Source organism: Epinephelus lanceolatus, chromosome 4 (genome assembly GCF_041903045.1).
Source record: "Epinephelus lanceolatus isolate andai-2023 chromosome 4, ASM4190304v1, whole genome shotgun sequence".
NCBI lineage: Eukaryota > Metazoa > Chordata > Actinopteri > Perciformes > Serranidae > Epinephelus > Epinephelus lanceolatus.
The window spans coordinates 35700849-35713451 of NC_135737.1; the positions used below are offsets into that span (position 1 = coordinate 35700849).

Consider the following 12603-nt stretch of genomic DNA (forward strand, 5'->3'; position numbering starts at 1 on the left):
CTAACGTTAGAGCTCAGTGGAGGACACCATCAGTGCTTACATCTCGCACTGTCAGGAGCAAGAGCCTCTTGTCCATGAGTGCATGCACACTTCCTACTGCTCTGTGATACAGTTGGTGGGTGTAGTTCGGTAGAAAGAAAATAGTTCCTACATGAAACTGCTCACAACAAGGTCTGTTGTTATCTTGAGTAACCGAGTCATGATTTTTGGAAAGGGACATTGTCATTGAGTTTTTCAAATTAATTTTTTTGGCAGTTTGAGCACCTCAAGCCGAGTGTCATCCAGTTCCATTAAATCCTCCTGAGACCTGAAGGTCCCAATGTCCTCAAATGAGATGACAATGAAGTCCCAATGTCCACAAATGAAATGACAATAAGGTCCCAATGTCCTCAAATGAGACAATAATAAAGTCCCAATGTCCTTAAACGGGACAACAATAAGGTCCCAATGTCCTCAAATGAGACAATAATAAAGTCCCAATGTCCTCAAATGAGATGACAATGAAGTCCCAATGTCCACAAATGAGATGACAATGAAGTCCCAATGTCCACAAATGAAATGACAATAAGGTCCCAATGTCCTCAAATGAGACAATAATAAAGTCTCAATGTCCTCCAATGAGACAATAATAAAGTCCCAATGTCCTTTAATGAGATGACAATAAGGTCCCAATATCCTCAAATGAGACAATAATTAAGTCTCAGTGTCCTTAAGCGAGACAACAGTAAAGTCCCAATGTCCTTTAATGAGATGACATTAAGGTCCCAATGTCCTCAAATGAGATGACAATGAAGTCCCAATGTCCACAAATGAAATGACAATAAGGTCCCAATGTCCTCAAATGAGACAATAATAAAGTCCCAATGTCCTTAAACGGGACAACAATAAGGTCCCAATGTCCTCAAATGAGACAATAATAAAGTCCCAATGTCCTCAAATGAGATGACAATGAAGTCCCAATGTCCACAAATGAGATGACAATGAAGTCCCAATGTCCACAAATGAAATGACAATAAGGTCCCAATGTCCTCAAATGAGACAATAATAAAGTCCCACTGTCCTTAAACGGGACAACAATAAGTTCCCAATGACCTCAAATGAGACAATAATAAAGTCCCAATGTCCTCAAATGAGATGACAATGAAGTCCCAATGTCCACAAATGAGATGACAATGAAGTCCCAATGTCCTCAAATGAGATGACAATGAGGTCCAAATGTCCACAAATGAGATGACAATGAGGTCCAAATGTCCACAAATGAGATGAAAATAAGGTCCCAATGTCTTCAAATGAGACGATAATAAAGTCTCAATGACCTTAAACAAGACAACAATTAAGTCCCAATGTCCTCAAATGAGACAATAATAAAGTCCCAATGTCCTTGTTACAGTTGGTCAAATTTGTTGCCATATCAAACTACAAACATTATCAATCATAAATAAACAAGTCTCAGCCATAAAATGTGATCAGGTTTTGGACCTTGTCCACTTTTGTGTCATGATCGGCTGCAAACAAACATGGCAGAGATGGCAGCCATCTTGTTTTTACACAATTAGTGTATTGTGCTCTGACTACCACTAGATGGCACAAACATGAGGAACGAGGACAACAGGTCTAAGTTAAGTAGAATCAAGTATAAGGTCAAGTAAACCCAAAATGTGATGTCCTCCTTTGAGGACACAGGGTCTCACTAGGTTATTAGAGAGAAGACAGACATCTCTAAGGCCAGTATCTCCAACACCGAAACAATCTAGCTTGATCAATAGCACTATAGCGACAGCTATCACCCCAAAATTACTGAAACACTCCTATCACTACCAGCTCACCTATTGCTGTCTGCATGGCACTGGCACGGTAATAGTAATACATTAGGAAATAAACCTTGATTACATCCCCGACAGATGTTCCCTGCCATTATATGAACATTTGTGCTGTGTGATAAACACAAACACCACAATAAAAAAATAAAGATGCTTTGATGTGACAGCCGCCATCCCATCTTCAGTTGATGTTTTAGGAACACCAATTATCTATGACATGACTGTCACAGTAGATGAAACAGATCGTAAAAGAACAAAACAAATCCCTTTTAATGATGAATAGCAAAAGCAGATAGGCTATACGCTGCAGATGACAACTCTGTCTGCAAATAACCGGCAGAGGCGATAGCTCTGCTAAACACAAGTTAGTACGATGTCAGGAGGAATTATTTCCACAGTCCCCTGCAGTACCAGGGGTTTTCATTTACCTCGATGAAATATCTAATAGCTTTTTCATCTCCTCAGTGCGCTCAGTGTGTTTCACTGCCGCAATATCTTAAACACAACGAGCTGCATTGTTGAGGAACGACAGCCCATGGGTGTAGGAAGTCAAGATCTAAATTACTTTCACCAGCTGGTATGATAGCTGTGCCTTATGTCTTTATTGTGTGCCACTGAAAATCTAAATCATCCTCCTCCCCATGAAAACATCCAAGAAGACAGGAACAAAAACACAACATTTGCTGTTTAAACCACGCAGGGAATAAAGCAGGTATTAGTGGGCTACAGCTTGGAACAGACACAGCATTTAATTACTGATGCATTAATGTATCAATTATTTACTCTGAAAGGGACCATTTCTCACTTTCACACCATTAAAATTACAGCTTTTACTTAAATAAATTTGAGTTCAGGACTTATTTGTGAAGTATTGTTTTAACACTGCACTATTACTTAATTAAGGATTTGCGTATTTTCCCACCACTGACCCCCTCATTCCCACATTTGTTCAGTGAAAGCCAATGTAGCCTGTCATGGCCACCAGGAGGCTGAAGTCCTCATTCAGTTACTGTCATTCACAGTCAGTGTTAACTTCTCTGTATTTCTGATAGCATTCTTCATAAGAGGGAATTTAACTGCACAAATATGACATTTATTAATCAATTTTGTGTCTCTTTGAGAGCATTTTGTGTGTATTTTAGTCATGTTCTTAAGAGTTCTTCTGAGTATCTCTAAAGTTCATTTGCATCTCTCTGTGGTGTGTTTGTGTCTCTTTACGGTCATATTGAGGCTTGCTGCTCAGTTCATGTTAATTCAAGTGACATTTTGCAGATGAAGGTCACTTTGGGCCCCTGGGCCTGAGCCAACATTTATATGTGGGGCCCATGTGGGTAGTAATGAGCTGTATATGCAACACATTCTCACTCCGACCTCATCACATACTAGCGTTTTGGTCATGGACTTTCCACGTCCACATACGATGTGCAAGGTACCCTGGGTGCATTGGTTGTTGATGCTCTGGGATGCCTTGTCAAGTTCTGCCTGTTACATGCATTGTCTTCTTTCAAAATACACTTCCGTTTTCACAGGAAATTTGACGTTTACATACAGTCTTATTTCAAAATAAAAGCACTAGGTCAGTACAACACTGCGAATTGACATTTTTTCTTCAACAGCCAACACACGTGATTGGGTTTCCTTGTCGGACTTTTGCCACCTTAACTTTTGTCCTTTTCACACTGCATCATGCTGATGTTAAAGGACACATTTTTTGTTGGTCTCTCATGCTGCAAGTCACTGTCCCAGCGCTGGATTTTGACAACTTTGGAGTGAGACCGAGCTCAAAAAATGGGCCCTATATGGGATTGTCCACAGGCTCCATATTGGCCCCATGCCAATTGCTAACATTATCAGACACAATGGTGGACTCACAAAAAAAGATGAAATCCAAAGTTCAGGGTTTTTAATACAGTCCAGTCAGTAGACAAAAGGCAGTCAGCACAGGCAGAGGTATCCAACTCAACAGGAAAAAACTCACTGGCCTAAATACAAAAAAGGGCAACCTCATGAGGAATACACACTAGGAAGAACACCGGAAAGCTCACATGAAGGGCAAGACAATCTAGCAGAGAACAAAGGGAAGACACGGACTTATACACTAACAGGGGAGATAATGAGACACAGGTGAAAGCAATTAGCCAATCAGGGCCGCGGGAAACGTGACAGGACATGGGGAGACAAACAACAGATTTTCAAAGTAAAACAGGAAACAGAACATCACATTCAAAGCCTGACAGACATGGGTGGATTTACCCAAGTGGGCCCCAGATAAGACACCCATTTTGGACCTATACCTACTTTATACCCAGGTAGTCCCAGCATGACCCATTTGGGGGCCACTTGGGTATGGGCATGGGGCCATGGCACTGTAAACATGGCTGACTAAGCAATAAAAATAACAGCATGTCATATTTTATAGTGTGCCACTTGGTCAGATTTGCTCTACAGATGGGCCTAAACAATCAAAGACAGAAACCTTATGACAAATTTAAATTTTTATATCAACACAAAGTAAGAGCGTGTCTTATTTTCCCTCTGCTCTCTTTGTTAAAGGTAATTGAGCTGTCAGTTCATTTAAGAGCTGATATTTAATTTTCTCCTGGTCTAAAGAGGCTGAGTTGTGCAGCAGCAGCAGTAGTGCCACACTGCCCTACAGTCCCCACCTCTATTGTGTGACACACCTGAACACTGTTGCCAGGCAACCCAGTAGCGGTGTGTCGCGTGCAGCAGCAGCAGCAGCGGGCCCACACCGGTGTCAGTCTCCTGAGCCGGAGCAGACAGGACGGTAAACTTTCTCTCGGTGAATACCAACACACCCAGCGGGCTCCATGGGTAACAGCTGCAGCTTTACAGGGCCACACCGAGCCGTTCAGCATGTGTTAAAGAAAGCCTGGAGGATTTATCACGAGACGCTGGGGACATGTCAGAAAGGTAAGACGATGTTTAATTACATTATTGGCTCGTGAGACGACGGAGGTCATGCAGGCTACAGCCTCCAAACAGATAGCTTTAGCTTTATGTTAAAATAATATGCTTTAAATTATATTTAAAACGTCATAATTATTTATATAGCAGCGTGGCTTATCAGCAGTATCAATTATAGAGGCACCACCAGTGTCCTGCTAGCTGTCCCCCACATACAGCGACTATTATAAGCTAATAGCACCTGCTCAGGTGTCCGCTGCTGCCATGGCAACGGGTCCTAATCTGCATTGTCAGGCCCAGTTCACCGTAACTCTAACCACTCGGCCGGTGGTCAGGGTTTCAGCACACACACCAGGGCTTACATTACGATAAGACAGCAGCCCAAAGACGCGATAATGTCCTGGTTGACCCCCATCTTTCTTTTCCTGTCTCTCTGTCTCAGCTCTTCAGGTGTGAACACTCTCAGTGGCAGCTTTCCCAAATCCCACTCGTCCCAGTACTCTGACCTCGGGGTTACACACAGACCTCTCTCTGTGGACCAGAGTCCTGATTCTGGTCTTGTATCTACACCAGTGAGTCACACACACACACTCAAACACACACACACAAAATAAGCCAGCAATCCTTCTTTGCTGCTCCTCAAGGCATTTGCCCTACTCTCCCTTCATATACCTTTGGCTCCTCCATTTTCTCACCTCTCCTGTGTCCTCCCCCTTTTTCTCTCCACCCTTTCATCTCCCAACCCTTCCTTCCTTCCTTCTTTGCTCTCTACACTTCCTCCCTCTCTGAGCTGAACCTAATATTCCCAGTCTGTTCTCCGCACTCTCTATTACCCTCAGGCCGCTGGCCTCTCGCCTAGATTGCTATGCAGAGAGATTTTTTACCCTCTTGACTATTTGAATAAAGAAAGATGAAAAATAGCTTCGCACCTAATCCTCCCTCTGTTCCATATGGAGTTCTGTACCTGTGGTAAAAATACTCACATGCACTCATTGCTCTGCAAGGTGTAAATCCTGAAGCAAATTACATCTATGGAATTTTTTTTTTTTTTTTTTTTTTTTTTTTTTTTTACAAAGTAGAAAATGGATGAAAATGATGCTGATTTTGCCTTGCACATGAGTATAATTTAAAATATAGTGTCTTATTTTAATACATTTCCAATTATTTAAGCAATTGTACAGTAGTTTTTCTGTTCTAACTATTCACAGACCATCATTATTTCATCTGTAGCCTACATTTGACTCTGAATTGATCATATTTTATCCAGCTTTGCAACATTTGGATTGGAGAGGCTGTCACGTTTGAAGCATTTTATCTTCTGCGCTTTTTATATGATGTTAGCAGACGACCTGAGTCTGTTTTGTGAGGGTCCAGTCAATGAGGAGCGGTGGTCAAGTGGAGCGGGGTCACTCCTGCTGTCTAGAGTAACAGGAAGGTGTTAGGTTACACAGACAAAGTAAGGGTGAACAAGATGAGTGTAAGGGGGTTGAAAAGGTCATGTTGGGAGAGGAGTTTAGTCCCACTGGAGTAAAAACACAGTGAACTCACTTGTTACATTAGCAGTTTAATTGATAAATAATTATGTCTCTACAACTGTGGTTCCCTCAGAAATTATTAGACTCTACAAGTACCACCATTTTGACCAGTGTTAAAATACAGTAGTGTAGGCTGACCCTAGTCAGCTACAGACAATGGCGCCGCCAAAGGGGGGCAGCATTTGTTTAAGGGGAGCTGCATGTGCTTGGCGTGTACCATAGTTAGTAACTGTTGTCCATAAGGAGTTAAGAATTGTGTAGAAGAATATTTGTGTATGGAAGCAAAGAGAGATATTGGATGAAGTAAAGGTAAGAAAGAAGGAGGCTGCCATCATCACATGATAAAACATTAGTGGATGTTTTCGAGCATCGGCTAGTCTGAAGGAGTTTGAGTGATAACTTAACGCTCTCACCTTGTTAACAGGTGTTGCAGTATTGCTTAATGGTCTTAAAAATGACCCATTGATTTTGGCTACGTACTAACTGCACTCTGAGGGAATACAGTTTATGTTGCACTAATAGGAAATGATGGTAGATTAAGCTTTAGTGTGTCTTCCATCACTAGTGAGACATTGTAGTAAATGATCCAAAGGCCTCTGTGTGTACGTACTCACTGCATACGTGTTGTTCATGATATTGTAAACTGTGTCTCACCCTTTTACAGATTTACTCAAGGAGGGCACCACAACTATAGACCAATAGAAGTTGTCTCTTACTGACCCTGTAAGTTTTCATATTGTTCATCCTGCTCTCTCCTTCCTTCTTTATCAGCTTCCATCAAGTCGGTTCCGGTTTGTGTCTTGGCATCGCCTGGAGCAGTCTGATGTCACAGGTGACCAGCTGACCTGCCCCAGGGTCAGAGAAGGTCTGGATCACTCTGAGAAAAATCATCACTGTCACCTTTGTACTTTGACAATGACAAATATACACAGCCTCTGTAGTAGTGCGTCTTTGTGCTCTGTTTGCTGCAGTAACTTTGGATTAAATGAAACAGCAGCAAGGAAATGTGATGTAAGAACTTCATGTGGTATAAAAGAGGGAGAACAGTTTTCTAAGTCATGCACCGCTGCACTGAGAGTATCTCTTTGGGAAATTGTAGTCAGTTTTTGTGGGAGTAAAAAGAATCTTACAACAAGTCACTGCAAAGTTGGATATTGTATTATGCTGCAGTGACCCTGATTACTAAAGCTTATCTTCAAATCAGCTTTTACACAGACTCCTACTTACTGTTCAGTGATTTAATTTAGCAAAGAATGAATAATTCAAGCTGTGGTGTCTCTTCCATTGTTGTGTTGCTTACATTTTATGTAACTTTGATTTGATTTAGTAGATGAAGACTTACATGCTGTGACAAAGACTCTGAACCGATAAAGTTAGGACTGCAAGCAGGATTATGAATTGTTTTTCTTCGCTTAATGGATGATAATGATGTGAACATTTATATGGCACTGTCATCATGAAAGGGCCATCAGAAGAGGAGCTGTTTCAAAGAGAGGGGGATGACATCTGTGTGGAGAGAGGGAGGAGGAGGAGGCGAGAGGAGGAAGGGCAAAGATGGGAGGAGAGGCTGCAAGAGAATTGGGAAAACTGTCTGGTAAGTCAGCAAGCATTGTGTATGTGTGTGTGTGTCCCTGTGTTAAATATATACAGTACAGGAGAAGACTTAAGGAGGGATGGAGAAAGTGAAAGAGCAAAAGAGCGAGAAAGAAGCAGACTGTAATGCTCAGAAACAAGCTTAAACCCAAAAGCACGCCCTAAAAAGTTCTTGTGTTTGAGGTCAAAAACACGCATGGTGAAAACCCAGGTAAACAGGCAAACTAAGACTCAACAACTTGTCTATCATGCAAACAATCAGAACAAAAACGGACAGACAGAAGCAAAGGGCCAGACAGGAAAGTTGGAGCAAATGCAAACTAGGCAGTGTGACCGGAATAAGTGCAAATGGGCCGTTATATATATCCTGCTAGGCTAATTAGGTAAATAGGGAGCAGGTGAGTGTGTGGGAGGTGAAGGTCAGATGATGTGAATGGCAGGAGGGAGTGGTTGGATCTGGAATGACAGGGTGAGTAAATTCATGGCAGAGTAAACACAGCAAGCAACATAAATGTTGGAAGCTGTAGCTGTGACAGAGACAGAGGGATGAAGACCCTCATGATTTCACCACCTGTCTCTCCTCAGGAGTTAAATCTGTCCTACCAGGACTTGGGCGACCCCTTCCAGCAAGAGAATTTCCTCCGGATCCTCCGCCGCTTGATCCGTGTGGAGAAACTACAACTGATCGACAACTCCCTCTCCAACCTGAGTTCTGTACGTCTGCCAAGGTACAAACCGCACTACCCAGACTGCACCACAACTCCCTCACCTGGGGAACAATCAGTTTAGAGCAGCTGTCTCGTCAAACACATCAGTATCGTTGCTCTTACCTCTCTCAGTGACAGCTAACCAACTTTTAACCGTAGTTGGGAGCTTGGCTCGTTATTAGCTGGTAACTAGCCTCTAGCAGTCCGGACCACTCTGCAGAAGGAAGGATGGTGAGGTGTTTGGGTGCCGTTCACTAACAATGGATTTATTTATTAACATGGCTTTAACAGTAGCCCTGAGCTTATCTAGACACTTAATTCTGCTGGCTATCATCACCCTTTGCTGCCTGCTGTCTTCACCATGACACCCTGAGAGAGCAGCCCTGCATTCCAATACCCATACTACCATACTATTTAGTATGCCAGAAAAAGAATTAGTGTGTCCCAATACATAGTATGTCAGATGCAGTATGCCAAAAGTACCAGGATGTTCTACTACATCCAGCCATATTTCGCAGTATGCATGTCAGCATGCTTCTTTAGCCATTCTGACCCACAATCCTCTGCACAGCGGAAGTTACGTCACACTTACTGAGCTGCGTGTACAACCAACGCCCACACTTCCTTACGTACATGGTTTATTTAATTTTAGATACTAAGACACTACATATTAGGACTACAATGGTCTGATTATATACTGTCACATATCATACAGTTTTGCAAGAACACAGATACAACGTTCAACTTTATTGTGATTATAGTATAATCAGTGTTAGGGTTCAACTATGACTACAATATAGAAGATTCTACCAGTATAGGCAGTGGTGTAAATGTGGTATAAATAATGAATGAATATGACTAAATATGAATACACTATGGGCCAGGTATGAGCAGTATAGACTAGTAAATATATAAATAGTAAAAGTCAAATACATATTAAGTAATGTAGTAAGAATGTGCAGGTATGTTACACTACAAATAAAAGTAATGTGACTGTAAGGCTGCTTCACGTGCAGACAGAATATAGTGCCAGCAGCTGCATAGCTGTAAATATATTTAACAACAAACATCTGCCAGCAACAGAGAGCTGTGTGTGAAGGGGGTTAATATGCCTAATGGTGACTAGTTCAATAGACAGGTCACTAATAATAGGCTTGGGACTGTTTACGTGAACATGTCAGTTTATTAGAAACAACAACATACATTACGACATAACCGCAACAGAGCTCTCCAGCACCTCCGACGGTATGCACGACTCTGGCGAGCTCGACGAGAGGAGATTTGCTGCATCTCTGAAGTACAACAACACAAAATATTCAAATGTGGCGCTAGGGACGGCGGCGGAAGTGAGCAAGAGGGTCGGAGTTCAGGGAGTGATGTGATGGCGGATGTAGTGTGTCCCAATAGTATGCATACTGCATGCATACTGCATACTACACTACATACTTTTTAAGGGCAGCTGCAGTACATACTAAAAGTATATAGTAGAAGTATGCGATTTGGAACGCAGGGCTGCTTCCCTCCACATACACAGTGAAGCACATGTCACACGCTCACAGGTTACCCACAAGGCCACTGCACTTAAAGGGGAAGAGAGGTCAGCCGGTAACACGACTGTAGTGGGGTGTGAAAGCAGTTCCTTTGACAAGAGTGCTTACCTGGTATTTGGTTTATGTTGTCTTTATTTTCTTGTTTTATTTCCTTCAGTTTCCGCATGAAATAATTATGAGTTTGTTTGTTTTTTTCTTACGTTTAAGTAACTTTTGAGCACTCTTTACTGGCTCATGTAATCGTGGGAAAATTCAGACTGTTAAGGGTGATACGCTACAGGTAAGATTTAGTTAAGAAATAATGTTTATATCCTCTGTTATTGTGTCCCCACTGTATACTCCTGCTTGTTCAGGAAGCAGTGACAAAAACCATGAACCCATAGTTAAGTTTACTTTTTAAATCTTACCACAAATTGGATATTAGGCAATTATTGAAGCAGCTTTTTTTCTTCCTTTAAAGGAGCTCCTTTAGAGGAGTCTGACAGACCTTTTTCACGGCAGACATTTTGACTTGTCAGAGTAGGAAAAACACAGGTGTATTTAATGACATCAGTAATAGCTGCATTCCACTTATGGGAGGCTTTGACATTGTATTTGTTTGCTCACTCTAATTGGAACTGAGCCATCGTTAATGTTATCAGTTTCACCTGTGCTTCTCTTACTATGACAGGTCAAAATGTCTGCTGTGAAAAAGTTCTATCCAACTTGTCTGCATGAGGTTTTCAACATGGAGGTGACTGAGCTGGCAGCTAGCAGCTAACTGTGCTAACAGTGCAAACAATGCTAATGGAGCTAACGGTGTTAACCTGGGTGGAACTAGAGGATGGGTACTTTGCTTCTGCAATAAAACTGGGGGGTTAGACAGTTACTGCAGGGCCTCACATACACTAACATTCATACAGAGAAAGCCTTTCCAGCTCGGGACGCCATTACTCCACTACATCTTTACATAGCAAATAGCTGTTTGCTGCTATATTAATGCTGTGAATGTGATACATAGTTCCTTAAATGCCTCCTTTATCCAATATAATGTTTTTTTTTTAATCAGTTACCACAAAAAGCCCTCTTTGTGCTTCCTTTGAGCAGGTGCAGAATGCTAAACCTGCACCGTAACCACCTGGTGTGTCTGCGTCAGCTGCCAAAGCTCCCAGCAGTGGAGCACCTTTGTCTGTCTGAGAATGCCATTGGCTCCCTGGGGGGACTGGGAGCTCTGGGGAACAGCCCGCTCCGCTCCCTCAACCTGACCCGCAATCCAGTGACCTTCACTCAGGACTACCGTGCACGGTGAGGAGATGAAGATGGTTAAGAGAGAGTGCATCAAAGCAAGGGACAGCCACAGTAGAAAGTGTCATCTTTGTCATTCTGCTTTTGTCTTTGTGCAGTGTTTTCCTCTGTTTGCCAAAGCTAGAGATCCTGGATGGAATCCCCAAGCTGCCAGAAGACTCTCTGCCCACCAGACTACAGTTCCCAGAAACCACCAGGATGTGCAACATTTTATGACCCTCTCTCCACGGGTGGATGTGTGTGGAGTCAGTTATCCATCCTAAAACACTTGAAGCGATGACAAGGCTTCAGCAAAGGACTCTGAAGTTGCACTAAAGGTTTAATAGAGCTGTTGAATTTATTCACTCACACTGTGTCACAACGGTTGCCGAAAACACTGACAATGCAGTCACACGAAATACAGTGGTAATTTGCTCCAAGGCCATGCAAAATGCTTTTTATATGTAGTATCAGTTGCATGTTGTTACCATTATTGATATCTTTGAGTAAGATTTTTTTATATGCATCCTATCTCCATATTTTGATAATAAATAGAAATATATTGCAGTTCTTTGGCTGTGTTTTGGATCCTTTTGTGTTCAGTTCTTGAATGCCAAGCAGCCCAGAGATCGAATTGTTATGACGAACTCTTGCTTTGATGGGAGGGGAGAGAGAGAGACGGATAATCAGATTGCTACATGACTCATCTCCAGCAGCTCGACATCTCTCAGGACTCCGCTGAGCCAACACATTCACACTCTCTATCTGCTACCAGCTGCACCAGACATACATAGGAGAACTTTGTCTTGCTGAGCAGAATAACAATCCACACAGCCTACAATTTTTTTCATGGATTCCTGAGAGTTTAATCTGTCACTGCATCTTTCGTGTACATCTGTAATATATGAGAAGAGAAACAGGACATCCGCTTTCGAGGCTTATCAAACATTTAGTGTCCAGACTGCCCGGGATAATGGCCTCTTGTGTCCTCTGACTGACTGGGTAATGACCCGTGAGCCTCATGCAGCAGGTCACACACACACACACACAATGCATGGACATAAAGAGTAATCCCTGGTAGCTTGGAAAGCACTCACATCTGCACAACTTAATACCACCTAAAAGTACGTGTTGTTTTGTAAAGTGCTTTGGGTAAAAAAAATAAACCAAATGGCGTCCATATAGTGTCATGCATGCTGTTATACAAAGA

The 12603-nt window shown here is 42.2% G+C and overlaps 1 protein-coding gene across 1 annotated transcript; it reads left to right on the forward strand.

Moving 5' to 3' along the window:
- The first annotated feature begins 4580 nt into the window (after positions 1–4580).
- Positions 4581–11955, forward strand: LOC117260273 (uncharacterized). The gene is made up of 7 exons (XM_033632231.2): positions 4581–4751; positions 5188–5317; positions 7052–7145; positions 7744–7874; positions 8459–8601; positions 11217–11414; positions 11513–11955. Exons 1-7 carry the CDS (start codon positions 4741–4743, stop codon positions 11628–11630), a joined length of 825 nt encoding a protein of 274 aa, XP_033488122.2. The 5' UTR covers positions 4581–4740; the 3' UTR covers positions 11631–11955.
- The last annotated feature ends 648 nt before the right edge of the window (positions 11956–12603 follow it).

What these genes read in the sequence shown, in the direction of transcription:
- LOC117260273 (XM_033632231.2), top strand. An exon ending in CTGGTCTTGTATCTACACCA is followed by an intron (nt 5,318 to 7,051) that starts GTGAGTCACACA and finishes CTTCTTTATCAG; the next exon opens with CTTCCATCAAGTCGGTTCCG. An exon ending in CTGCCCCAGGGTCAGAGAAG is followed by an intron (nt 7,146 to 7,743) that starts GTCTGGATCACT and finishes TCATCATGAAAG; the next exon opens with GGCCATCAGAAGAGGAGCTG.